The sequence below is a fragment of the Lepus europaeus genome, chromosome 21 (assembly GCF_033115175.1).
Source record: "Lepus europaeus isolate LE1 chromosome 21, mLepTim1.pri, whole genome shotgun sequence".
Taxonomy (NCBI): Eukaryota; Metazoa; Chordata; class Mammalia; order Lagomorpha; family Leporidae; genus Lepus; species Lepus europaeus.
The window spans coordinates 1,498,566-1,522,054 of NC_084847.1; the positions used below are offsets into that span (position 1 = coordinate 1,498,566).

General features: G+C 68.9%; 3 protein-coding genes across 4 annotated transcripts; 2 read left to right on the top strand and 1 right to left on the bottom strand.

Moving 5' to 3' along the window:
* Positions 1-144: 144 nt before the first annotated feature.
* Positions 145-11,673, top strand: E4F1 (E4F transcription factor 1). Of its 2 annotated transcripts, none has more exons than XM_062179737.1 (14): positions 145-330; positions 3,735-3,886; positions 4,284-4,389; positions 7,796-7,992; positions 8,075-8,195; positions 8,323-8,460; positions 8,539-8,708; positions 9,002-9,220; positions 9,429-9,537; positions 9,643-9,860; positions 9,977-10,175; positions 10,259-10,401; positions 10,469-10,531; positions 10,613-11,673. In XM_062179737.1, exons 1-14 carry the CDS (start codon positions 174-176, stop codon positions 10,967-10,969), a joined length of 2,349 nt encoding a protein of 782 aa, XP_062035721.1. In that variant the 5' UTR covers positions 145-173; the 3' UTR covers positions 10,970-11,673. The 2 variants fall into 2 exon arrangements, with proteins under 2 accessions (XP_062035721.1, XP_062035722.1); XM_062179738.1 differs by having other exon boundaries at positions 9,432-9,537.
* Positions 11,674-11,828: 155 nt separating this feature from the next.
* Positions 11,829-14,635, top strand: DNASE1L2 (deoxyribonuclease 1 like 2). Its single transcript, XM_062179739.1, is given in 8 exon segments — positions 11,829-12,324; positions 12,498-12,658; positions 12,772-12,860; positions 12,952-13,035; positions 13,106-13,226; positions 13,228-13,395; positions 13,489-13,740; positions 13,913-14,635. Coding segments are annotated over 7 exon segments (912 nt in total). The 5' UTR covers positions 11,829-12,324; positions 12,498-12,514; the 3' UTR covers positions 13,967-14,635.
* On the bottom strand, positions 14,535-23,481 carry ECI1 (enoyl-CoA delta isomerase 1). Its single transcript, XM_062179740.1, has 7 exons — positions 23,417-23,481; positions 23,235-23,333; positions 17,372-17,499; positions 15,881-16,027; positions 15,437-15,558; positions 15,164-15,342; positions 14,535-14,764 (listed from the first exon to the last, which is right to left on the bottom strand). Exons 1-7 carry the CDS (start codon positions 23,466-23,468, stop codon positions 14,598-14,600), a joined length of 894 nt encoding a protein of 297 aa, XP_062035724.1. The 5' UTR covers positions 23,469-23,481; the 3' UTR covers positions 14,535-14,597.
* Between the last annotated feature and the right edge of the window lie 8 nt (positions 23,482-23,489).

Genomic DNA, 23,489 nt, shown 5'->3' on the forward strand with positions numbered 1-23,489 from the left:
TGGTTCCGCTCTATCCCTGCTCTCTGCGGGCCACGCCCCCGCCCAGGCCCCGCCCCTCAGCCTGTCCGTCAAGCCCGCTCGCCTCCGGTCGCTCCCTCACGCCGGCCTCGGAGCGGCCCGTTGTTATGACGACACGGTCGTAAATCCGCCATCTTCCTGCGGCGCGTTGCGACATGGAGGGCGCGATGGCAGTGCGGGTGACGGCCGCTCATACGGCAGAAGCCCGGGCCGAAGCCGGGAGGGAAGCGGGCGAGGGCGGGGTCGCGGCGGCGGCAGCGGCCTTGGCCCCCGGCGGCTTCCTCGGCCTTCCGGCGCCCTTCAGCGAGGAAGGTAACGGGGCTGGCAGGGCGGGGCGCGGCGGCTCAGCCTGCGCTGGCGGAGGCCCGGGTGGCCGGAGCCGCGGACGCGACAGGCCCTCGCGGGCCCCCGGGGCCCGGCGCTGCCCTCCCGGCGCCCACGGCCTCCCCTGCGGGCGCGGCGGCGGGCACTCCCGGGCGGACGCCGCAGCCGCCGGCCCCGCACCTGCCTGGGCCGGGCTCGGACCGGGCCGGGGGCCGCTGTCCCTGCGCTCGGGGGCGGCACCAGCCTGCCCCGAGCCCACCGAGAGGGCACGTCCCACGCCCCAGAGTTCCTGGAAATTCAGTGATGTTTATTTTGGCGCAAAAAACTGAAATTCATGCCTCGTTTTTTTGATATGTATTTTCCATGAGCTTTTTTTAAAGACCCTGCATATGTATGGATTTCAAGATTTTTGGCACCAAAATAAACATTCTTTTTTTAAAAAAACTACTTATTTGAAAGGCAGAGTGACAGTGAGAGAGAGAGGGAGACAGAGGGAGAGGGAGACCGAGAGAGAGGGAGAGGAGTAGAGAGAGAGGGAGAGAGGGAGGGAGGGGTCTTCCATCCGGTGATGAACTCCCGGCCGGGTCTGCACCAGGTGGACGCCAGGAGCCGGGAGCTCCGTCTGGCCTCGCACACGGCGTCCAGCCCATCAGCAGGAGGCTGTGTGGCCTGGACTCCGGCACCCCGGGCGGCGCCGTAACTGCTGCGCCGAACCCCTTGTGGCACTTCCCAGGCCTTGTTGGGTCACCCCCCCCCCCCAGCAGCAAGGCTGTGTGGCTCCTGCCTGGGCCCTGTGGCTCCCCGTGGGACTGTGCGCGTGCAGTGCTGTGCCGGAAGCTGCGCTGGGTGCACCGCGGGCTCCTTGGGGGCTCCGCCGGCTGTGGGACAGAGAACTGGCCTCGGCTGCCTGTGTGTCCTGGGCGGCTGTAGCCTGGTGGTGATGGGCCGAGGGCCATCTCTTCCTGGTCCCCACAGGGCCCGTGGCGCTGTGGTTTCTTCCTCACCCCTTGTTCCGTCTTGCAGGGGGACAGTACCACACGGGCGGTGCCTGACTCTGGGTGGGCTGGGCTGGGCTGGGCGTGCCTGCTTCTGGGGTGGGGGCTCCTTCCATGGCAACTCGTGGGCACCAGTCAGACGCAGGGAGCGGCCTGGGAGGGCCCCTCGGAGCGTGGTTTGTGACTGGACCATCGTGGTGGCCTTGGGTAAGAGCAGTGGTTTGGCCCCTTGTTCATTAATGCAGCGAACATTCCGTGCACCAGACCCGGGCCTGACCTTGACCTGGGACTGAACTGTGAGGTGGAGAGAGCTGGCAGACTGCAGGGAGCAGAGGGACAGCTTCCCCCGCGCCCACAGCCGTGTGTGGACTGACCCTGACCTCAGGGCATCAGCCAGCCCCAGCACTCAGGGTTGACCGACCTTGAACCTGAAGCAATTGTTGAGGACGGAAGTGGTCCTCCCTGTTAGCCAGGGTGCTGGCGCTGGTGAGGACCCTGGGGTGACCCCTCCGGGGAGCCCCACCTCGGCGTCCACGCACGAGCAGGGGTGCTGTCAGCGGGGGGGCGGGGGCGTCAGTGAAGCCCCAAGCTGGTAAGAAGAGTGCTCATGCCGGCGCCGCGGCTCACCAGGCTAATCCTCCGCCTGCGGCACTGGCACCCCGGGTTCTAGTCCCGGTCAGGGCGCCGGTTCTGTCCCTGTTGCTCCTCTTCCAGTCTAGCTCTCTGCTGTGGCCTGGGAGGGCAGTGGAGGATGGCCCAAGTGCTTGGGCCCTGCACCCGCATGGGAGACCAGGAGGAGGCACCTGGCTCCTGGCTTCGGATTGGTGCAGCCCCGGCCATAGCAGCCATTAGGGGAGTGAACCAACAGAAAGAAGACTGTTCTGTCTCTCTCTCTCACTGTCTATAACTCTACCTGTTAAAAAAAAAAAAAAAAAAAAGAGATAGTGGTCGCAGACCAGGACCCGCTGTCCCCCACCCCCCCCACCCCTGTGTTGGCCAAGATCCCTTGTCATAGTCTGGGCCGGCCCACTTTGCGAGGCCCCCCAGGGCACATTCCTGCTGTGGTCCCTCGGCCCCTGCCCCTCGCTGGGTTTCTCCCCCTCTGAGGTTGGGCTTTGGGCCTGGCAGCCTCCTTGAGGTCAGGGCCGCCCTGCTGGGTGCTGGTCTCCCTGGGGCGGACCTTGTCCTGCACACCTCCAGGGAGGGGCTGCCCCTGAGGTTAGGGCCCCCAGCAGCCTGGGGAGGGCCAGGCTGGAGCTCTGCTGCTCACTCCGGATGGGGCCAGTCTGCCCCCGGCCCCCAGCCCCAGCCCCTGCTGACAGCCCCGGCCCCCAGCCCCCAGCCCCGCTTCTAGCCCCGGCCCCCAGCCCCGCCCCTGCTGACAGCCCCGGCCCCCAGCCCCCGGCCCCCAGCCCCGCCCCTGCTGACAGCCCCCAGCCCCGCTTCTAGCCCCGGCCCCCAGCCCCGGCCCCCAGCCCCCGGCCCCCAGCCCCGCCCCTGCTGACAGCCCCCAGCCCCGCTTCTAGCCCCGGCCCCCGGCCCCCGGCCCCCAGCCCCGCCCCTGCTGACAGCCCCCGGCCCCCAGCCCCGGCTCCCAGCCCCGCTTCTAGCCCCGGCCCCCAGCCCCGGCCCCCAGCCCCCGGCCCCCAGCCCCGCCCCTGCTGACAGCCCCCAGCCCCGCTTCTAGCCCCGGCCCCCGGCCCCCGGCCCCCAGCCCCGCCCCTGCTGACAGCCCCCGGCCCCCAGCCCCGGCCCCCGGCCCCCGGCCCCCAGCCCCGCCCCTGCTGACAGCCCCCAGCCCCGCTTCTAGCCCCGGCCCCCGGCCCCCGGCCCCCAGCCCCGCCCCTGCTGACAGCCCCGGCCCCCAGCCCCCGGCCCCCAGCCCCGCCCCTGCTGACAGCCCCCAGCCCCGCTTCTAGCCCCGGCCCCCAGCCCCGGCCCCCAGCCCCCGGCCCCCAGCCCCGCCCCTGCTGACAGCCCCCAGCCCCGCTTCTAGCCCCGGCCCCCGGCCCCCGGCCCCCAGCCCCCAGCCCCGCCCCTGCTGACAGCCCCCGGCCCCCAGCCCCGGCCCCCAGCCCCCAGCCCCGCTTCTAGCCCCGGCCCCCAGCCCCGGCCCCCAGCCCCCGGCCCCCAGCCCCGCCCCTGCTGACAGCCCCCAGCCCCGCTTCTAGCCCCGGCCCCCGGCCCCCGGCCCCCAGCCCCGCCCCTGCTGACAGCCCCCGGCCCCCAGCCCCGGCCCCCAGCCCCCGGCCCCCAGCCCCGCCCCTGCTGACAGCCCCCAGCCCCGCTTCTAGCCCCGGCCCCCGGCCCCCAGCCCCGCCCCTGCTGACAGCCCCGGCCCCCAGCCCCCAGCCCCGGCCCCCGGCCCCGCCCCTGCTGACAGCACTGTGGTTGCAGATGAGGACGACGTGCACAGGTGTGGCCGCTGCCAGGCCGAGTTCACTGCCTTGGAGGACTTCGTGCAGCACAAGATCCAGAAGGCATGCCAGCGGCCCCCCCCGGAGGCCCTGCCGGCCACCCCTGCCACCGCGGCGCTGCTGGGCCAGGAGGTGAGCGCCGCCCTGCCCTCCTGCGGCTGGCGTGGGAGACAGAGGGCAGGCGCCGTGCCACTGAGCGCCAAGGGCTGTTCTGTGCTGGCCGCCTGGGGAGGCCCAGCCTCCCAGCAGCCTCTGCCTGAGCCTGCACAGCTGGGGGACGGCCCCTCCTCTCTTGGGGTCTCAGGGTCTCTTGGGTCAAGGGCTTCATGGTGGCTTTGTCTCATGTGTTGCACACGTGGTTCCCCAGGCTCCCACGAGCAGTGTGGCCCTCTGGGTCTTGCCCATGGTGCTGAGCCCCTGTGCCGTAGTCCTTGGGGGCGACGAGAGCCCCACCCGCCCCCTCAGCTGCCCCCTGCACTGCTGTGCACCAGAGGAGCCCGCAGCTGTGTCCTCCCTGCCCCTCCCGCAGGTGGTGCCAGCGGCGGCAGGCCCAGCGGAGCCCATCACCGTGGCCCACATCGTGGTGGAGGCAGCGTCCCTGGCAGGGGACATCAGACATGCACCCGACCTCGTGGGTAAGCCAGTGGCGTCCGTGCGTGGCCCCCGGGCAGCCCTGGGGCACCGCGGTCAGGGAGAGGGACCTGTGCTGTCCACCCCGCCACTCTCCTGAGAGCAGGGGGAGGGACCAAGGCACTCTGCGCTGCGTCCCCCGTGGCTGGATGGCCCTTGGGCACCTGTGGGCACACCCCGTTTGTGTGCGATCACAAGTGGGTTGCTGCCTCCTGTTGGTCTCTCCCCGGCTGTCTGTTCCTCCCGGAATCTTTTCCACCTCTGTCAACCCTGGTTCCTGCTTCCCACCTTCGGCAGCACCATCCGGGGCACCCCCAGCAGGCCCGCTCACCCCAGCAGCTGGGAGGGTGGGCGTCCCACGGCGGCTGCAGCTGGCCCTGACTTGGCCCTTACCTCCCGGCGGCTCCCTCGTTCTGGCGTGGGGGCGGTGGCCACTGTCTGCTGCTCACGGGGCTTTTATGAGCTCAGGAAGACGCCGCTGAGCCTCCCGGAGGTGCTGGACAGCGGGGGAGAGGTGGCGGGGTCTGCACTGAGTCAAGCTCTCGTTAACGGGGTCACATGAGCAGAGCAGCCTGGGGTCTGGGCGGGGCCGGGGGCCAGCAGGGTAGCTGACTGGGCGTGCAGGTGCTGGCCGGGGCCTGGTGTGGCAGGAAGTTGGGAAGGGAATGGGTCAGAGCCAAGGCAGGTGGGTAGGAAGTAGGTTTGGGCAACAGGTCGGACTGGGCCTTGGGAAGCCCTGGGAATGACTGGGCAGGAAGAGGGGGTGGAGGCCAGCCTTGGGCTTGGGAAGGGGAGCCTGTGTGCAGGCACCTGTGCCGCCTGTCCCAGGACAGGAATGTTGTCTGTGGAGGTGAGGCCGTGCGCTGGCCAAGACGTGGCATGTGGTTCTGGGGCAAGTGGCGTCGTTTAGGACAGTGAGTTCCCCGGGTCCTGGCAGCGTCTGTAGGTCCCACCCTCTGGCCAGCCAGGCCCTGGGGGCCCACCCCCGATGTCCGGGAGCTCCCAGCCCCTCCCTGGGCTGCAGGGTTCCTCTGGGCACCCTCTGGCCAGCCAGGCCCCAGGGGCCACCCCCGATGTCCGGGAGCTCCCAGCCCCTCCCTGGGCTGCAGGGTTCCTCTGGGCACCCTCTGGCCAGCCAGGCCCTGGGGGCCCACCCCTGATGTCTGGGAGCTCCCAGCCCCTCCCTGGGCTGCAGGGCCCCGGGGCCCACCCCCGATGTCCGGGAGCTCCCAGCCCCTCCCTGGGCTGCAGGGTTCCTCTGGGCACCCTCTGGCCAGCCAGGCCCTGGGGGCCCACCCCTGATGTCCGGGAGCTCCCAGCCCCTCCCTGGGCTGCAGGGCCCCGGGGCCCACCCCCGATGTCCGGGAGCTCCCAGCCCCTCCCTGGGCTGCAGGGTTCCTCTGTGGGCACCCTCTGGCCAGCCAGGCCCTGGGGGCCCACCCCCGATGTCCGGGAGCTCCCAGCCCCTCCCTGGGCTGCAGGGTTCCTCTGGGCACCCTCTGGCCAGCCAGGCCCTGGGGGCCCACCCCCGATGTCCGGGAGCTCCCAGCCCCTCCCTGGGCTGCAGGGTTCCTCTGGGCACCCTCTGGCCAGCCAGGCCCTGGGGGCCCACCCCCGATGTCCGGGAGCTCCCAGCCCCTCCCTGGGCTGCAGGGTTCCTCTGGGCACCCTCTGGCCAGCCAGGCCCTGGGGGCCCACCCCCGATGTCCGGGAGCTCCCAGCCCCTCCCTGGGCTGCAGGGTTCCTCTGTGGGCACCCTCTGGCCAGCCAGGCCCTGGGGGCCCACCCCTGATGTCTGGGAGCTCCCAGCCCCTCCCTGGGCTGCAGGGCCCCGGGGCCCACCCCCGATGTCCGGGAGCTCCCAGCCCCTCCCTGGGCTGCAGGGTTCCTCTGGGCACCCTCTGGCCAGCCAGGCCCTGGGGGCCCACCCCTGATGTCTGGGAGCTCCCAGCCCCTCCCTGGGCTGCAGGGCCCCGGGGCCCACCCCCGATGTCCGGGAGCTCCCAGCCCCTCCCTGGGCTGCAGGGTTCCTCTGGGCACCCTCTGGCCAGCCAGGCCCTGGGGGCCCACCCCCGATGTCCGGGAGCTCCCAGCCCCTCCCTGGGCTGCAGGGTTCCTCTGGGCACCCTCTGGCCAGCCAGGCCCTGGGGGCCCACCCCCGATGTCCGGGAGCTCCCAGCCCCTCCCTGGGCTGCAGGGTTCCTCTGGGCACCCTCTGGCCAGCCAGGCCCTGGGGGCCCACCCCCGATGTCCGGGAGCTCCCAGCCCCTCCCTGGGCTGCAGGGTTCCTCTGTGGGCACCCTCTGGCCAGCCAGGCCCCGGGGGCCACCCCCGATGTCCGGGAGCTCCCAGCCCCTCCCTGGGCTGCAGGGTTCCTCTGTGGGCACCCTCTGGCTTTTGCCCTGAGATTTTCCTGCTTTGAGCTCTCCCGGGCACCCCAAGTCCGTTCTGGGCCAGCTGGCCGGCTCAGCCGGCTCCAGGCTGCTACTTCTGCTGGCCTGGTGTGCTGAGAGCGGGGAGGTGGCTGTGCCAGGCTTGGGCACGGCTGGCCAGAGGGGCAGCCGGGTACCAGCCTCGAGGCCCTCTTGCCTCTTCCCTGGAGACAGACTTGTTTCCTGTCTGGGCCGCGCACCCTGGTCCCTGCCCCCTTTATCAGGTCTCCATCCTTGGGGAAGCTCACTCCTGGGAGGTCGAGTGTGGCGGCCGGGCACAGCCAGAGATGCTCTTAATTGCTTCTGAGTCACGGCTGCTCTCCTGTCTGAGGAGCGTGGATGTCAAAACAACGCGGCTGAGCCGGGAGGGCGCTGCCAAGCGGCTTCCCAGCTGTTTCCCACTTGGCATCGTTAATAGCAGAAAGCGTGACTGGTGCTACCGGCGTCGCTGTGCGGTGTCAGATCAGAAGGCCGTGGGGGAGGCCACAGCCTCGTGTCCTCCCCTCAGGCTGTGCAGGCCGTGCAGGCCATGGAGGGCGTCCACCCCCAGGCCCGCATATGTAGCCTGCTCGCCTGCCCACTCCCTGGCGCCCAGCCGGTGGGCGAGCCCGGGGCTTTTTCTCTGGCACTGGTGGAAGCCAGTGCAGCGAGCCGGCTAGATGGCAGTGGGCTGAGCTGGCCTGTCCCGTCTGCCTGGGCACTGTCACCTCGAGCCTCCTGTCCTCTTGGTATCCAGGGGCTGGGTGTCTGCTCAGGGTGGGCCCCTGCTGCATTCATCCTGGGGGCCCTGGCTCCATGGGGTTGCAAGGGGTGTCTCCCTCCCTTTCTAGTGGGTTGTGGAGAGGCTGAGCAGGTCCGCTGTCCCTTGGGGCCTCCCGGGCATCTACTGAGTGCTAGATGCATCCTGGCCGTGGCCGGCTCTGCAGAGGACCCAGGGTCCCCCTGGCAGATCCGGGCTCACGTGGACGCCTCTCCGCAGGTGGCGGGCACATCAAAGAGGTCATCGTGGCTACTGAGGCGGAGCCAGGGGACAGTGCGATGGCGGAGGCGGCCCCGGGCAGCCGGAGCCCTCAGGAGCTGAGGCTTGCTGGGGAGGGCGAGCAGGCCCAGGTCAGACTGCTGGTGGACAAGGATGGCCGCTACGTGTGCGTGCTCTGCCACAAGACCTTCAAGACGGTGAGCCCTGGGCCATGGGCCAGCTGGGCCTTTCGCCTGCTCCCGCCAGGGAGGCGCCCTGAGCTTTGCCCCTCCCCCGCAGGGCAGCATCCTCAAGGCCCACATGGTCACCCACAGCAGCCACAAGGACCACGAGTGCAAGCTCTGCGGGGCCTCCTTCCGGACCAAGGGCTCGCTCATCCGGCACCACCGGCGCCACACAGGTGAACGGGCTGGGGCCCGGAGCCAGCACCACACAGCGCCGGGCTGGCTGGCCCCCTGTCCCCGTGCCCCTGAGGTAGAGGCTCCCAGGCCTGCCGTCCCCTGGTCACCTGGCTGTTCTCTCCACAGACGAGCGCCCCTACAAGTGTGCTAAGTGCGGGAAGAGCTTCCGGGAGTCGGGCGCACTGACCCGGCACCTCAAGTCTCTGACCCCGTGCACGGAGAAGATCCGCTTCAGCATGGTCAGCAAGGAGGACGCGCCTGCAGGTCAGTGCGGGGGCGGCTGCGGGGCTCCCGCGCACAGCGGGGCCGCGCCGCCAGGCCTCACTCAGCTCTGCCTCACAGGGTCCAGCGCCTCCACCGTGGGGACGGCTGCACCGTCCTCGGTGACGGAGGAGCCCGTGGAGACGTCGCCCGTGATTCATCTGGTGACAGACGCCAAGGGCACCGTCATCCACGAAGTCCACGTGCAGATGCAGGAGCTGCCCCTGGGCATGAAGGCCTTGGCCCCAGAGGTAGGGGCAGGCCGGGAACCTCCAGGGGCGGCGCCAGGCCTCAGCTGGGGCCCTGGTTCCAGCAGGACCGTGACAGACGCGGCACTCGCGTGGTTGCCCTGTGGAAAGCTCGCGCAAGAGCTGCCAGGAGCAGGGGAGGGGCAGTGAGCTGGGGTGGGGGTCGGGCAGGCCAGGGCTGGGTTCCGCCCAGGGGCCGAGGGGCTCCAGGGGGCTCGTGTCTGGCATGGGGCTGCCTTGTGGGGGGTGCTGTGGGCCAGGCTGCCCGGCCAGCCCCTGTCCCTTCTCTCCTGCAGCCCCCGGGCCCTGAGGAGCTCCCCGGTCCCGGCGAGGGCAGCCGGGAGAACCTGCTGCACCAGGCCATGCAGAACTCGGGCATTGTCCTGGAGCGGGTCGCTGGGGAGGAGGGGCCCTTGGACCCAGCCCCTCCTGCCAGGCCCAGTCCACAGCCCCTGGGAGACGGCCCCTCGGAACTGCCACTGCTGGCGGTGGAGCAGATGGAGACAGTAGGGACAGTAGGTGCCTGTGCTGCCTGTGTTCTTCCGGCCGCGGTGGGACTCAGGGTGGGGTGGGGGGCTGGACCGTGGCTGCCTGGTCACCACGCTGGCCTGGGCCACCAGCCGCTCTGTCCACTGACAGGATGGAGCCAGAGATGGCCCCTCCAGGGCAGGGGCCCGTGTGCAGCCTGCACTGGGTACTGCAGGCCTGCCTGTGCTCCCCCAGCAGGTGGCCAGCGAGGCCTCAGCTGTGCCCAAGACCCACCCGTGCCCTCAGTGCAGCGAGACCTTCCCGACGGCAGCCACCCTGGAAGCCCACAAAAGGGGCCATGCAGGTGGGTGGAGGCCCTGGGCAGCGGGCGGTCTGCAGGTGACCAGGGGCTCGGGCGGCGGGGCAGACCTGTGGGTGACAGACCCGGCTGACGGCACGTGTGCCCCAGGGCCGAGGCCGTTCACCTGCGTGCAGTGTGGCAAGGCCTTCCCCAAGGCCTACCTGCTCAAGAAGCACCAGGAGGTGCACGTGCACGAGCGCCGCTTCCGCTGCGGGGACTGTGGGAAGCTGTACAAGACCATCGCCCACGTGCGTGGCCACCGGCGCGTCCACTCGGATGAGCGGCCCTACCCCTGTCCCGAGTGCGGCAAGCGCTACAAGACCAAGGTGGGCGTCTGGCCTCTGGCCTTGCTGCCTAGCCCCCACCCTCGAGCCCCCGTCCCCCGGCCGCCCTCCTTCCTCCTCCTCTTCCCAGCCGGCCGGCACTGACTGGGTCTCCACAGAATGCCCAGCAGGTGCACTTCCGGACACACCTGGAGGAGAAGCCGCACGTGTGCCAGTTCTGCAGCCGCGGCTTCCGGGAGAAGGGCTCTCTGGTGCGGCACGTGCGGCACCACACGGGCGAGAAGCCCTTCAAGTGCTACAAGTGTGGCCGTGGCTTTGCGGAGCACGGCACGCTCAACCGGCACCTGCGCACCAAAGGTTCGGGTGCCAGGCGGCGGCGGGAAGGGCGAGGAGGAGGAGGGCTGGGCGCTGCCGAGCCCTGACTGAGCCGCTCGCTGCAGGGGGCTGCCTGCTGGAGGTGGAGGAGCTGCTGGTGTCGGAGGAGAGCCCCGCCGCGGCCGCCGCCGTCCTGGCTGAGGACCCGCACACTGTGCTGGTGGAGTTCTCCTCCGTGGTGGCTGACACCCAGGAGTACATCATTGAGGTGGGTGTGGGGCCCAGGGGCTGGGCGGGGCTTGGGGCAGCCCCGGCTGAACTTTGTCTCTGTACAGGCCACCGCAGGGGATGCAGAGACCAGCGAAGCCACGGAGATCATCGAGGGCACCCAGACAGAGGTTCGGGGCAGGGCGGGCGAGGGCGGGTGGGCGGGCGGCCGGGCTCCCCGGGCAGCCCCTTGCTGAGCTGGGCCCCTGCAGGTGGACAGCCACATCATGAAAGTGGTACAGCAGATCGTGCACCAGGCCAGCGCCGGGCACCAGATCATCGTGCAGAACGTGACCATGGACCAAGAGGCGGCGCTGGGTCCCGAGGCGGCTGCGGCAGACACCATTACCATCGCCACCCCCGAGAGCCTGACGGAACAGGTGGCCATGACGCTGGCTTCGGCCATCAGCGAGGGCACAGTGCTTGCAGCACGCACGGGTACAGGCGGCTCGGAGCAGGCCACTGTGACCATGGTGTCCTCGGAGGACATCGAGATCCTGGAGCACGGCGGCGAGTTGGTCATCGCCTCACCAGAGGGCCAGCTCGAGGTGCAGACGGTCATCGTCTAGCCCGGGACAGCGCCTCCCGAGCTGGAGCTGGGGTGGGCCCTGAGGTGCAGACGGTCATGGTCTAGCCCGGGACCGCGCCTCCCGAGCTGGAGCTGGGGTGGGCCCTGCGGTGCAGACGGTCATGGTCTAGCCCGGGACCGCGCCTCCCGAGCTGGAGCTGGGGTGGGCCCTGAGGTGCAGACGGTCATGGTCTAGCCCGGGACAGCGCCTCCCGAGCTGGAGCTGGGGTGGGCCCTGAGGTGCAGACGGTCATGGTCTAGCCCGGGACCGCGCCTCCCGAGCTGGAGCTGGGGTGGGCCCTGAGGTGCAGACGGTCATGGTCTAGCCCGGGACCGCGCCTCCCGAGCTGGAGCTGGGGTGGGCCCTGCGGTGCAGACGGTCATGGTCTAGCCCGGGACCGCGCCTCCCGAGCTGGAGCTGGGGTGGGCCCTGCGGTGCAGACGGTCATGGTCTAGCCCGGGACAGCGCCTCCCGAGCTGGAGCTGTGGTGGGCCCTGAGGTGCAGACGGTCATGGTCTAGCCCGGGACCACGCCTCCCGAGCTGGAGCTGGGGTGGGCCCTGAGCCCGTCCCTGCCTGCCTGGCCTGGTGCAGAGAAGGCAGCCCAGAGGCCAGGCTCCTGGGCGCGGGGGAGCAGTGTAAATAGTTTTTCTGTTGCTTTACAATAAAACATGAAACCCTGCGGCCTGTGATGTTACTGCAGCGGCTACCTTGGGGCCGGCAGCTCCTGCCTGCCTGGGCCACTCTGCCCCGGGCCTCCCGCAGCCCTGGCGGCGCCTCGGTGGCATGTGGGCGTCGCTGGCATGCCGACAGGCAGCCTGTGCTGCCCTGCCCGAGCTGTGACCCCAGCTTTCCCAGGCCTGCCGGGCTGGGTGGAAGGGGGTCCTGGGGCTGCCGTGGCCGGGAGCTCCCAGCCTCAGTGTCTATGTCCGCGTTCTCAGTGGTGGGCACCGGGTGGGGGCAGCACGGCAGATGCTGGCTTCCCTGATTTCTCTGCCCGTGTCCCCTGGAGGGGACCCAGCTCAAGGAGCAGGCCCTGGCGGGTGGTGAGGACAGGGCCTGTGGGCATGGCTGAGCCTCTACTCCAGACTCGGTACCAGAGCTGGCTCAGGACAGACCTGTCTCCTGCCCTTGGGGCTCTCCCTGGGAATGGGGGCCGGGAATCCCGGCACCATCTTGATGGAAGGGGTGGGACCAAGGGCAGCTGGCCCCTCCCTGTGCCAGGGCCAAGGCCTCAAATACCAGCTGGGCTCTGATACCGCAGCTGCTACGCCACACACAGGCCCCGGACAAGAAGCCTGACTCCCACTGGGACAGGAGCCCTGAGCCTCTGGCACCGCCTCATCAGCAAACCAGGTGAGTCCCGCAGGGCTGGCTTGGCTGGGATAGAAGAGAAACAGGGTGCTTCCCCTGGGGCCCTGGCTCCCAGCAGTGAGGAGGGCAGAGGGCCGTGGAGTGCAGGGAGGACGCATTCTGGCTAGCCAGTGCAGACCGGGAGGCCGAGCCCACTGAGCCGCGCCCTCTCCTAGCCCGTCTGCTCCAGGACATGGCCGGGCCCCAGGCCCTGCTGGCTTTGCTCTGGGCGCTGGCAGCTGCCGGGGCCACGGCTCTGCGCATCGGAGCCTTCAACATCCAGAGTTTTGGCGACAGCAAAGTGTCGGACCCGGCCTGCGGCAGTGTCATCGCCCAGGTGAGGCCGGAGGCGGTGGGTGTGGCTTCGGGATGGGATGAGGATGCCACCCTGCGGGCGGGCAGGTTTTGACCGACCGTGTGTAACCCCGCACCTGCCGGCTCCTCCCCCAGATCCTGGCTGGGTATGACGTGGCCCTGGTGCAGGAGGTGCGGGACCCGGACCTGAGTGCCGTGTCCGCGCTCATGGAGCAGATCCACAGGTGCGGTGGGCAGGGCTCCGCGTCGCGCCCCCCCGCCCCAGCCCAGGTCTCGGCTCGGTGCCCTGACGGGGCCTGGCCCGTGTCTCGGCAGCGTGTCCAAGCATGAGTACGGCTTTGTGAGCAGCAAGCCGCTGGGCCGGGACCAGTACAAGGAGATGTACCTGTTTGTCTACAGGTGAGGGGCTGCGGGCAGGGGGCTGGGCTGCAGGGGGCCGGTCAGCGCGACAGCCCTCCTCTGCTCCCAGGAAGGATGTGGTGTCCGTGGTAGACACGTACCAGTACCCAGACCCGGAGGACGCCTTCAGCCGTGAGCCTTTCGTGGTCAAGTTCTCGGCCCCTGGCTCCGGTGAGGCTGGCTCTGCCCCAGGTCCCCGCCCCCAGGCCCCGGCGTCAGGCTGACGCTCCTACCCTACACCCCGCAGCTGCCCGGGAGCTGGTGCTGATCCCGCTGCACGCCGCCCCGCACCAGGCCGTGGCCGAGATCGACGCCCTCTATGACGTGTACCTGGACGTGATCGACAAGTGGGGCTCGGATGTAAGCCCCCCGTCCCTCGGTCCCGGGCTCTGTGGGCAGGCCCTGGGGGCCTGAGCCCTGCCGGGCGGGCAGACTCAGAACCGGTGCCCGCAGGACATGCTGTTCCTGGGCGACTTCAACGCCGACTGCAGCTACGTGCGGGCGCAGGACTGGGCCTCCATCCGCCTGCGCAGCAGCGAGGTCTTCAAGTGGCTCATCCCGGACAGCGCGGACACCACCGTGGGCAACTCGGACTGTGCCTATGACCGCATCGTGGCCTGCGGCACCCGCCTGCGCAGGAGCCTGAAGCCCCAGTCGGCTGCCGTGCATGACTTCCAAGAGGAATTCGGCCTGGACCAGACCCAGGTACGTCCTGTGGGGCAGGCACGCAGGAGGGGCCCCCGGGCTCACTGGCCTCTCCCGCCCCCCACTCCTGCTCATGGCCACAGACCCCCAGGGGCGATCCCTCTGTGGGCCCCAGGGGAGGGCAGACTGCTCTGCCAAGGCCCCTGAGGCACCAACCCCTCCCGCCCTCCAGGCTCTGGCCATCAGCGACCACTTTCCTGTGGAGGTGACCCTCAAGTCCCGCTGACAGCAGGCCTGGCCGGGGCAGGCCACCTGCAGACTCAGACCACGAGGAAGGGCCCCCAGGGAGGCTGTGGGGCGAGGCCAGCTGGGTGTGGGCCAGCGAGGGGCCCTCGGCGGTGCTCAGTACACAAGCCAGCTGCGGCCGGGTCAGCTCCTGGCCTGTGTGTCCTTTCTCAGGGCTGTCCCCTCCAGGGCACAGCCTCCGTGCAGCATGCCCGTGGACCCAGCCCCTCAAGGACGGCTTGGCCTGCGTGTCTCCTGTCCCAGGGCCGGGGGGAGGCCGCCTGCCTGCCCTCCTTAACAGGTGTAAGTGAGCCAAGCATGGCCGGCACAGCGGGGGGCCGACGCCCCAGGCCAGCTCCCTGGGCCGTGCACGCCCACTCCCGCGGGGACCCTCGGGTACTCGTATCCGGGCCCTGTCCACCCCACAGTGGCAATAACATCGCCGAGGTCCAGCCGACGCTGCCCACGTCCCCATGCTGCCCTCCTCTGGGTGGAGGGTTGGGGGGTGCTGGGCTACAGGGAACAGAAACTCTTAGCTAAGGTCAGCAAAATAAAGCACTGGAGGCCTCTTACACCGAAAGCTACCTTGTTTAGAACCTCGGGCCAGGGCGCCGGCTCGGGGCCAGGGCGGCTCAGCCCTTCTTCTGTCTGAGCCTCTTCAAGTAGGCGTGCAGCGACTTCTGGATGGAGTCTCGGGACACGAAGCTGACGAAGTTCTGCACGTCGGCGTCGCGCTGCCGGAGCAGGTGGTCCGCCGTGGCCTTGCGCATCAGGCTCTTGGTCAGCTGCCGCGCGTGCTCTAAAGAAAGGGGTGTCCACCTGGGTCCCAGCCACAGAGACGGGGGGCCCGCCCCGCCCACCACTCGGGGCAGCGTGGAAGACCCAGGACAGCGACCAGAAGACAGGCAGAGTCAGCTGACCCACCGCCTCCCACTGCCTCCACAAACAGGCTACTTACAGACATCGCTTTTTGAATCCTGTTTCTAGGGAATCGTGTTATTGACAACATTCCCTTTAACACGGGGACGAGGCAGGGCCTGGGGCGGGCAGAGGCTTGTCCACAGCTTGCCTTTGGAGCCGTGGCCGCCACAGCTGTGAGAACCAGCTTCTGCGCCTGGAAGCTGCCCGCTGTGTGGCCCGGGCTTGGGGACAGTCCTGGGCCATCTCCCTCTGCCGTGGGACCGCGGCTGCCCCTCACCTGGAATGGCCATCCACTGGGCCATCACCGAGAGAGCCGTGCTCTGCACCTGGTCCTCGGGCACCACGCGGTCCACCAGCCCCACCCTGAGGGCCTCCGCCGGCGGGAACAGCAGCCCCAGCTGCAGGGCCTGCTCTGCGACCCGGTGCCCGACGGTGTTCACGAGGGTGTCTTTGAACCTGGGACACACACACACCAGCTCACCTGGGCCCTGGGCTCCCCGGAGGGTCAGCGCAGCCCGGGAGCACGCGGCAGGAGCGCAGCCGGCCTTACCAGAAGGGGGCGACGATGCCCAGCTGCGTCTCGTTCAGCCCGATGGTGTACTTGGGGTTGTCCGCCATGACGCGGTAGTCGCAGGTGAGGGCCATCAGGCAGCCTCCGGCCGGGCAGGCTCCCTGCAGGAGGAGCAGCCTGCTCTGCAGGTCTGCGCCTGCACTGGCCCGAGGGGAGGGGGCGGGGCGGGCCCAGGCAGCCCTGCTTCCTCCTGCCTGGCCACAGCGAGGCTTCCAAAACACGCAGCCGCTGTGCACTCACTCCCTGGCACGGCATCTCACCAGCCCTGGGAGACCCCGGGGCCTGTTCCCACCCGCCCTGCTCGTCAGCAGTCCCCCTAAACGTCCCCGTCCCTTGGAGACCTCCCCAGGGCAGAATCACGCTCCCCACCCACCAGGGCCGTCTCCCAGTGAGCTACGGAGGACACCCAGGGAGGGGACTCACGTTGATGGCTGCGACCAGTACCAGGTTAGACAGGTAGAGCCGCAGCCACAGCTCCTGCACAGCCTTCCAGTACTCGGCGTAGTGGGCGGGGTTCCTCCCGCACATCTCCGTCAGGTCCAGGCCAGCCGAGAAGACGCTGGGGCAGTCCTAGGGGCGTGGCCCGGGTCAGGCACCCATCAGGGCCCACCTCCTGGCTGGCATCGCCCCACTAGGGCCAAGGGAGACCATGGTGCACAGGGCACAGCAGCATTAGGGCCAGGGCCACAGAGTGACAGGTGCTCCCCCAGGAGCCCAAGCTGGGGCCCCGGGGCCCCCGTCTCCCTCGACTTCCTAGGACATTCTTTCTAGCCAAGCGGGGAAAGAACAGGCAGGGCCGGACAGGTGCACTGCTCGGGGATGCCTGCAGCAGCTCTGTGCGCACCTGAGCACACCCAGCCGGGGAGCGCAGCCGCAGCGGGCACGCCTGGCAGAGCCAGCTACGGGGCTGACTTCGCCCCAAAGGCTCGGGCAAGCTGCAGGCCGTGCAGGCCAGGAGGGGTGGGCACGCTCCGAGGACTCCGGTCCAACACGGCTCCCAGGGACACCAAGGGAGCAGTGGGTGGGCGAAGGGTTTCACCAGGACAGTGATGCTCATCAGGGGTCAGCACAAACTCCCAGGACACACGAGAGATGGCTCCATGGCTGCCATGCGGAGAGCCCTCACGTGGGTCCTGTAGGCCGCCACGGGGCTTCTGGGCAGGCGGCAAAGGCCCCGTTCCCTCTGTGTGCTGTGCGGGCTCCCCGTGCGTGGGACAGGGGAGGGCAGGGGGCACCGCTGTCCACTCCCCGTCCTGATGGGCTCCCTCTCTGCTCTGTGACTTAAAAACACCCAGTGGAGGGGGGAGCAGCAGTCACCCCAAATCCAGCTGCTGCCGTGCTGACTCTCATGCTCAACTTTGCCGAGCCGTTCCGGCAGCCCTGGCCCTTTGGGAACACAGACCAGCGGCCTCCTCGTGCCACATGTCGGCTGCAGAAGCCCCCACATCCCAGCTCCCGAGGACAGCAAGGCAAAGCAGGAACCGGGCCAGAGCAGGGCTGTGGGCCAGGTGTGCAGGCGCTCGCCCGCGCCGTGGAGCCTGCCCTCGCGTGCACACACGGCCTCTGAAGGTCATCAGGGAGGCCGCACAGTGGGACAGTGTGCTTGTGAGGGACACACCAGGACCACAGGGACATCACGGCCACCAGAGGTGGGGGCGTGGCCTGGGGACAGGTGTGCCTCAGGGAGCACGAGCCCTCCGGGGCACGGTGGCACGGCGGGCCTCTGGTGATGGCAGCATGGGGACCGGCTCGCGCCGTGGGTGACGGCGGCGTGGGGACAGGCTCGCGCCGTGGGTGACGGCGGCGTGGGGACCGGCTCGCGCCGTGGGTGACGGCGGCGTGGGGACAGGCTCGCGCCGTGGGTGACGGCGGCGTGGGGACAGGCTCGCGCTGTGCTCGGGGCCCGGCACCCACCGAGGTGAGGACGACGCCCCGGAAGCCCTTGTCATTCTCCAGCTTCTCCAGGCTGATGACGAACTCCGTCAGGAACTGCAGGCTGAGGCTGTTCACGGGGGGGTTCTTGAATCTCATCACGGCGACCCCTAAGTGGAAGCGCGAGGAAGAGGAGGCTCACAGCCAGCACAGGAACGGGAGGGACAGACAGCGAGACGGCTCTCCCACCACCGGCTCACTCCCTGCACGACTGCCACAGCCGGGGCCGGGCCAGGCCGATGCCGGGAGCCAGGAGCTCCAGCCTGGTCTCCTGCGTGGGTGCAGGGGCCACGCCTGCCGCCCTGCCAGGCACGGAGCAGCTCCTCGCACGGGCGCTCTGCTGTGGGATGCCGACGTCCCGGGCCGGCCCTGGCTGCGAGGCTGTCAGCTCAGAGGTGAGGTTCCTGGACACAGACGGACTCCACAGAGAGCGAGGTCCCTAAGCGCACTCGGGATGTGAGGGCCCCAGGCAGCCTCTCTGCCCCCGCCTCACAGCAGGAGGCGCTCACCCCCACGGGGACGCTGCAGTCGGGGTGAACACGCACACACACTGTCCTGCAGTGACGAGGGAGACACGGACACGAGGCCGCCGTCGCCTGCTCTTCCCCACACGCCCGTAACAGCTGGGACTTGACCGGGCCGTCACCGCTGCAGCTGGGCTCGGACGCAGGCGTCCCAACAGCTGACACGCAAGGCCAACCACTTGCCCCGTCAGAAACAAACACACACAGGCCGGCGCTATGGCGCAGCGGGTAAAGCCACTGCCCGTGGTGCCGGCATCCCATGTGGGTGTAGGTTCGAGTCCTGGCTGCTCCACTTCTGATCCAGCTCTCTGCTATGGCCTGGAAAAGCAGTGGAGAATGGCCGGAGTGCTGGGGCCCTGCACCCGCGTGGGAGATCTGGAGGAGGCTCCTGGCTCCTGTCTGTCCCAGCTCTGGCCATTTTGGCCATTTGAGGAGTGAACCAGAAGATGGAAGATCTCTCTCTGTCTCTTCCTCTCTCTCTAACTGCCTTTCAAATACATTTTAAAAAAAATATTTATTTAGGCCGGTGCCGTGGCTCACTAGGCTAATTCTCTGCCTGCGGCGCTGGCACACCGGGTTCTAGTCCCGGTCGGGGCGCCGGATTCTGTCCCGGTTGCCCCTCTTCCAGGCCAGCTCTCTGCTGTGGCCCGGGAGTGCAGTGGAGGATGGCCCAAGTGCTTGGGCCCTGCACCCGCATGGGAGACCAGGAGAAGCACCTGGCTCCTGGCTTTGGATCAGCGCGGTGCGCCGGCCGCAATGGCCATTAAGGGATGAACCAATGGAAAAGGAAGACTTTTCTCTCTCTCTCTCTCACTGTCCACTCTGCCTGTCCAAAAAAAAAAAAAAAAAACCACACAAAATATTTATTTATTTGAAAGGCAGAGTTAACAGAGAGCCAGACAGAGACAGATCTTCCATTTTGCTGGTTCACTCCCCAACTGGCCGCAATGGCCGAGCTGCGCCGATCCGAAGCCAGGAGCCTCTTCCGGGTCTCCCACGCGAGTGCAGGGGCCCGAGGACTTGGGCCATCTTCTCCTGCTCTCCCTAGGCCACAGCAGAGAGCTGGATCGGAAGAGAAGTAGCCGGGACTCGAACCGGCGCCCATATGGGATGTCAGCACTGCAGGCAGCGGCTTTACCCACTGCACCACAGCACCGGCCCCTCAAATATTTTTTAAAAAGTCACACACATGACCCAAAAACACACAAACAGGAGCTCAATCCGGTCTCCCACGTGGATGGCAGGGGCCCACGCCCTTGGGCCACCTGCTCTGCTTTCCCAGGCCCATTAGCGGAAGCTGGATGCACAGTGGAGCAGCCAGCGCTCACACAGGATGCTGGCGCCCCCAGGTGGTGGCTTAACCCGCTGCGCCACAATGCTGGGGGCCCAGACCCTGCAGGAGCCTGCCCCGCCCCTCACCCCAGCGTGCAGGCCCTGCAGCCGCGGCAGGCGTGGCCCTGGCTGTCCGTGGGCCTCAGGCTGCTTCCAGCCCATCCTCACGGGAGCCCCCGCCTGCAGCCCAAGGCCCCGCGTCCTGTCCACTGGTTCCTGCTGCAACCTGCTGGGAGCACCTGTCTCCTCTGAGATCTGGGAAGGCGAGACACTGCCAAGGAGAACCCGGGAGACCGGGGCGGAAGCCGCTGCGGACTCTGGGGGTGGGGGCCCAGAGCATGGCTGACCTGGGGGTGGGGCCCAGTGCGTGGCTGACCTGGGGGTGGGGCCAGTGCATGGCTAACCTGGAGGGTGTGGGGTGGGGGCCCAGAGCATGGCTGACCTGGAGGATGTGGGGTGGGGACCCAGTGCATGGCTGACCTGGGGGGTGGGGACCAGTGGGTGGCTGACCTGGGGGTGGGGCCAGTGCATGGCTGACCTGGGGGTGTGGGGTGGGAACCCAGAGCATGGCTGACCTGGGGGGTGGGGACCAGTGGGTGGCTGACCTGGGGGTGGGAACCCAGAGCATGGCTGACCTGGGGGTGGGGACCAGTGCGTGGCTGACCTGGGGGTGGGGCCAGTGCATGGCTGACCTGGAGGGTGTGGGGTGGGGACCCAGTGCATGGCTGACCTGGGGGGTGGGGACCAGTGGGTGGCTGACCTGGGGGTGGGAACCCAGTGCATGGCTGACCTGGGGGGTGGGGACCAGTGGGTGGCTGACCTGGGGGTGGGAACCCAGTGCATGGCTGACCTGGGGGTGGACACCAGTGCGTGGCTGACCTGGGGGTGGGGTCCCAGTGCATGGCTGACCTGGGGGTGGGGCCAGTGCATGGCTGACCTGGGGGGTGTGGGGTGGGGGCCCAGAGCATGGCTGACCTGGGGGTGGGGCCAGTGCGTGGCTGACCTGGGGGTGGACACCAGTGTGTGGCTGACCTGGGGGTGGGGCCAGTGCATGGCTGACCTGGGGGGTGGGGACCAGTGCGTGGCTGACCTGGGGGTGTGGGGTGGGAACCCAGAGCATGGCTGACCTGGGGGTGGGGCCAGTGCATGGCTGACCTGGGGGGTGGGGACCAGTGGGTGGCTGACCTGGGGGTGGGAACCCAGTGCATGGCTGACCTGGGGGGTGGGGACCAGTGGGTGGCTGACCTGGGGGTGGGAACCCAGTGCATGGCTGACCTGGGGGTGGACACCAGTGCGTGGCTGACCTGGGGGTGGGGTCCCAGTGCATGGCTGACCTGGGGGTGGGGCCAGTGCATGGCTGACCTGGGGGGTGTGGGGTGGGGGCCCAGAGCATGGCTGACCTGGGGGTGGGGCCAGTGCGTGGCTGACCTGGGGGTGGACACCAGTGTGTGGCTGACCTGGGGGTGGGGCCAGTGCATGGCTGACCTGGGGGGTGGGGACCAGTGCGTGGCTGACCTGGGGGTGTGGGGTGGGAACCCAGAGCATGGCTGACCTGGGGGTGGGGCCAGTGCATGGCTGACCTGGGGGGTGGGGACCAGTGCGTGGCTGACCTGGGGGTGGGGCCAGTGCGTGGCTGACCTGGGGGTGGGGTCCAGTGCGTCACCGACCCCCGCAGAGGCAGGCAGGGAATGACCCGGTTTGGGATTAAAACACGGCCAGCTCCGGTTAATGCTGAAAAGCAAGCACCTTTTCCCCCTCCAGTGAGCACAAAGCATCAGAGTCAGTCACAAAATCAGCCAAACAACCTCCCACAGGCTCCACCGCTTCCTCACGCGCCCCCTAAGCCCCCAGCACAGAGGACCAGGCCCACGTTCAGCCACGCCCCCAGCGCCATCAGAGCACCGGCCCTCACACCCAGGCGAAGTCAGGAACCATGGCGGCGGTGGACGGAGGGACAAGACTGAGAGAAAACCCAGAGGCTGCAAGAGCCCAGGTCAGACCAGGGCCGAAGCCCCAGCCCCGCCCCTTCTTTGCAAACAGGGTCCTGTCAATCAGCAGCAGGCATTGGTTGCAATGGTTCAGGTGCTGCTAGGGGCCGGGGCCCTGCAGCTCAGGGTGCCTGGTTTGAGTCCCGCCTCTGCTTTGGATCCAGATTCTTGCTAACGCACGTCCTGGAAGGTGGCCTTGGTGGCCCAAGTCCCCAGGCCTCCCGCCATCCGTGTGGGAGAACCAGACGGGGTTCCCAGCTCTTGGCTTCCCCCCGGCTCAGCACCAGATGCTGTGAGCATTGTGGGAACACACCAGCAGACAGATCTGTCACTCAGACAAAATGGGAAGGGGGTGTGTGTGTGTGTGTGTGTGTGTGAAGTAGGCGAACTCCTGTGGCTAAACTAGCCGAGAAATTCATTTAAAAAGACATAAATGAGGTGGCCTGGGATCCGTGATGCCTGGAGTCCTTACACAAGGTGAAGGACAGGTAAGAAGACACCAGGAGCCGGAAGAGGCCGGGAGGGTGCCCTCACGTGGGCTGTGATGCTCACCAGCAGCCCCGGGCACCAGGGCGGGCACCGTCCTCGGCCACAGGAGCCAAGCCGCCCTGCAGGGTTTGCTCAGATGCCGTGGCCGAGGACGTCGGCTGCTGGTCTCCCGCACCTGCAGGCTGCCCACCAAGCTGCCCACCTGCTGGACACCTGGCCTGGCCCTGAGCGGCTGCCCTGCCGCGAGTTCTGTTCGTTAGGAGTGAAGGTTTCAGAGTTAACGCCCGTCTGTGGCCCAGCGGAGCCCTCTTCACCGTCCACTCCGAGCCATGCACACGGGCTCAGCCGAGGCGGCTCACCCACGTGGGGCTGGGCCAGTGATTCCGCCTCTTCTGCAGGGACAGCTGGCAGTGTCCCCACAGTCCCGACCAGCTGGTCCGTCTGCCGTGCGCGTCCCTCTGTCCTTTGTCGACACGGTCAGTTCCTCCCTGTCCTTTCCCTTGTGTCCTCGTGGGAGTAGGCCCTGGTCTTTATTTCTTCAGGAGAGAAATCTCAACCAAAATAATGTGCAAGGCCCACCCTTGGTGGCGAGTACGGTTCAGCTCGCTGACGGCAGTCCAACAGCCTCCCACGCCCGCCCGCTGTGCAGCCTCGGAGACGCCTGTCCTGGTGGGCCCCGTGGTCTCTGCCTGCTCCACACACCCTCCTCTGGGAGCCAGAGCTGAGACCTGACGGCAAACGGGCAGACTGGCACCTGGCGACAGGTGCACCCAGGGCAGACCCCTCAGGAAGGAGCCATCGAGCGGCTGACTGGCGTGGAGCGAAGGACGCCTGCCTCTCCTCTGGGCTCACCACCTCGCTCCAGCTCCCGCGCAGGCAGAGCTGGGGGCTCTGGGAGTGGGGTCCCTGCCACTCGTGGGGCTTCGGCCCCAGCCCAGCCCTGGCTGCTGCTGGCCGGCATTCGGGAAATGGAGCCAGCTCTCGTATTTAACAACCGCTGAACGAGAAGTCAGAAGTCCCGGAAGCAAGCTCCCCGACCTGGCTCAGGACAGTCTGGAAGCTGACCGGGCAGCGGCAGAAGGGGCCACACGGGGCAAAGGTTACGAGGTGAAAGGTGAACCTGAGCAGGACGCACTGTTCTTTCAAGGACAAAGCCGAGCAGAGCCGAAACCCGGCTTCAGAGCAGGAAACAAGGTCTGCTCCGAGCCTCGCCCCCGCCTGAGGCTGCCCCCTGCCCGTGAGCCCCGGGAGCCGCCGCTGCCGCCGCACTCGGCCGTGCCGGGGCGGATCCCGCCGCGGGCGCCGCGCAGGAAGGGGCTTCGGCCACGGACCAGCCGCGGCAGCACGCGCGCCCCCCGTCTGCCGGGCCCTGCGGGCTGCCTGCGCGCACACCGCACGACCCGGGCCTCGCGGCCTGGCGCAGGGCCGCGGCGGGCCGCCCGAGGAGTCCAGACTGCGGCTCCCGCGCCCCCGGCCCCCGGCGCCGAGCCGAGCCCACGGCGCCCCGCTCACCTGCGGCCGGGTCCGGCTCCACCAGCACCCGCTGGCTCGAGAAGCGCCGCGCGCCGTCCCCGCCGCCGCCGCCGGCCGCCCGGCGCCCCAGCCCGGCTCCTGCGAACGCGGAGGGAGGCGCGTCAGCCCCGGCCGTCGGCCCCGGTCCCCCGGCCCCGCGCCCCCCGGCGCCGGCCCCGCACCCGCGAGGAGCAGGGCGCGCACAGGGCCGCGCGTCCCCGCCGCCAGCGCCATCTTGGCCGGACCGTGCCTGGG

Coding starts and splice junctions, on each gene's coding strand:
- E4F1 (XM_062179737.1), top strand. CDS start 174: ATGGAGGGCGCGATGGCAGTGCGGGTGACGGCCGCTCATACGGCAGAA. Junction 8,196..8,322: donor GCACCACCGGCGCCACACAG/GTGAACGGGCTG, acceptor TTCTCTCCACAG/ACGAGCGCCCCTACAAGTGT. Junction 9,221..9,428: donor AGATGGAGACAGTAGGGACA/GTAGGTGCCTGT, acceptor GTGCTCCCCCAG/CAGGTGGCCAGCGAGGCCTC.
- ECI1 (XM_062179740.1), bottom strand. CDS start 23,468: ATGGCGCTGGCGGCGGGGACGCGCGGCCCTGTGCGCGCCCTGCTCCTC. Junction 23,334..23,416: donor GCGCGCCCTGCTCCTCGCGG/GTGCGGGGCCGG, acceptor CCGCGTTCGCAG/GAGCCGGGCTGGGGCGCCGG. Junction 15,343..15,436: donor GGCATCGTCGCCCCCTTCTG/GTAAGGCCGGCT, acceptor TGTGTGTCCCAG/GTTCAAAGACACCCTCGTGA.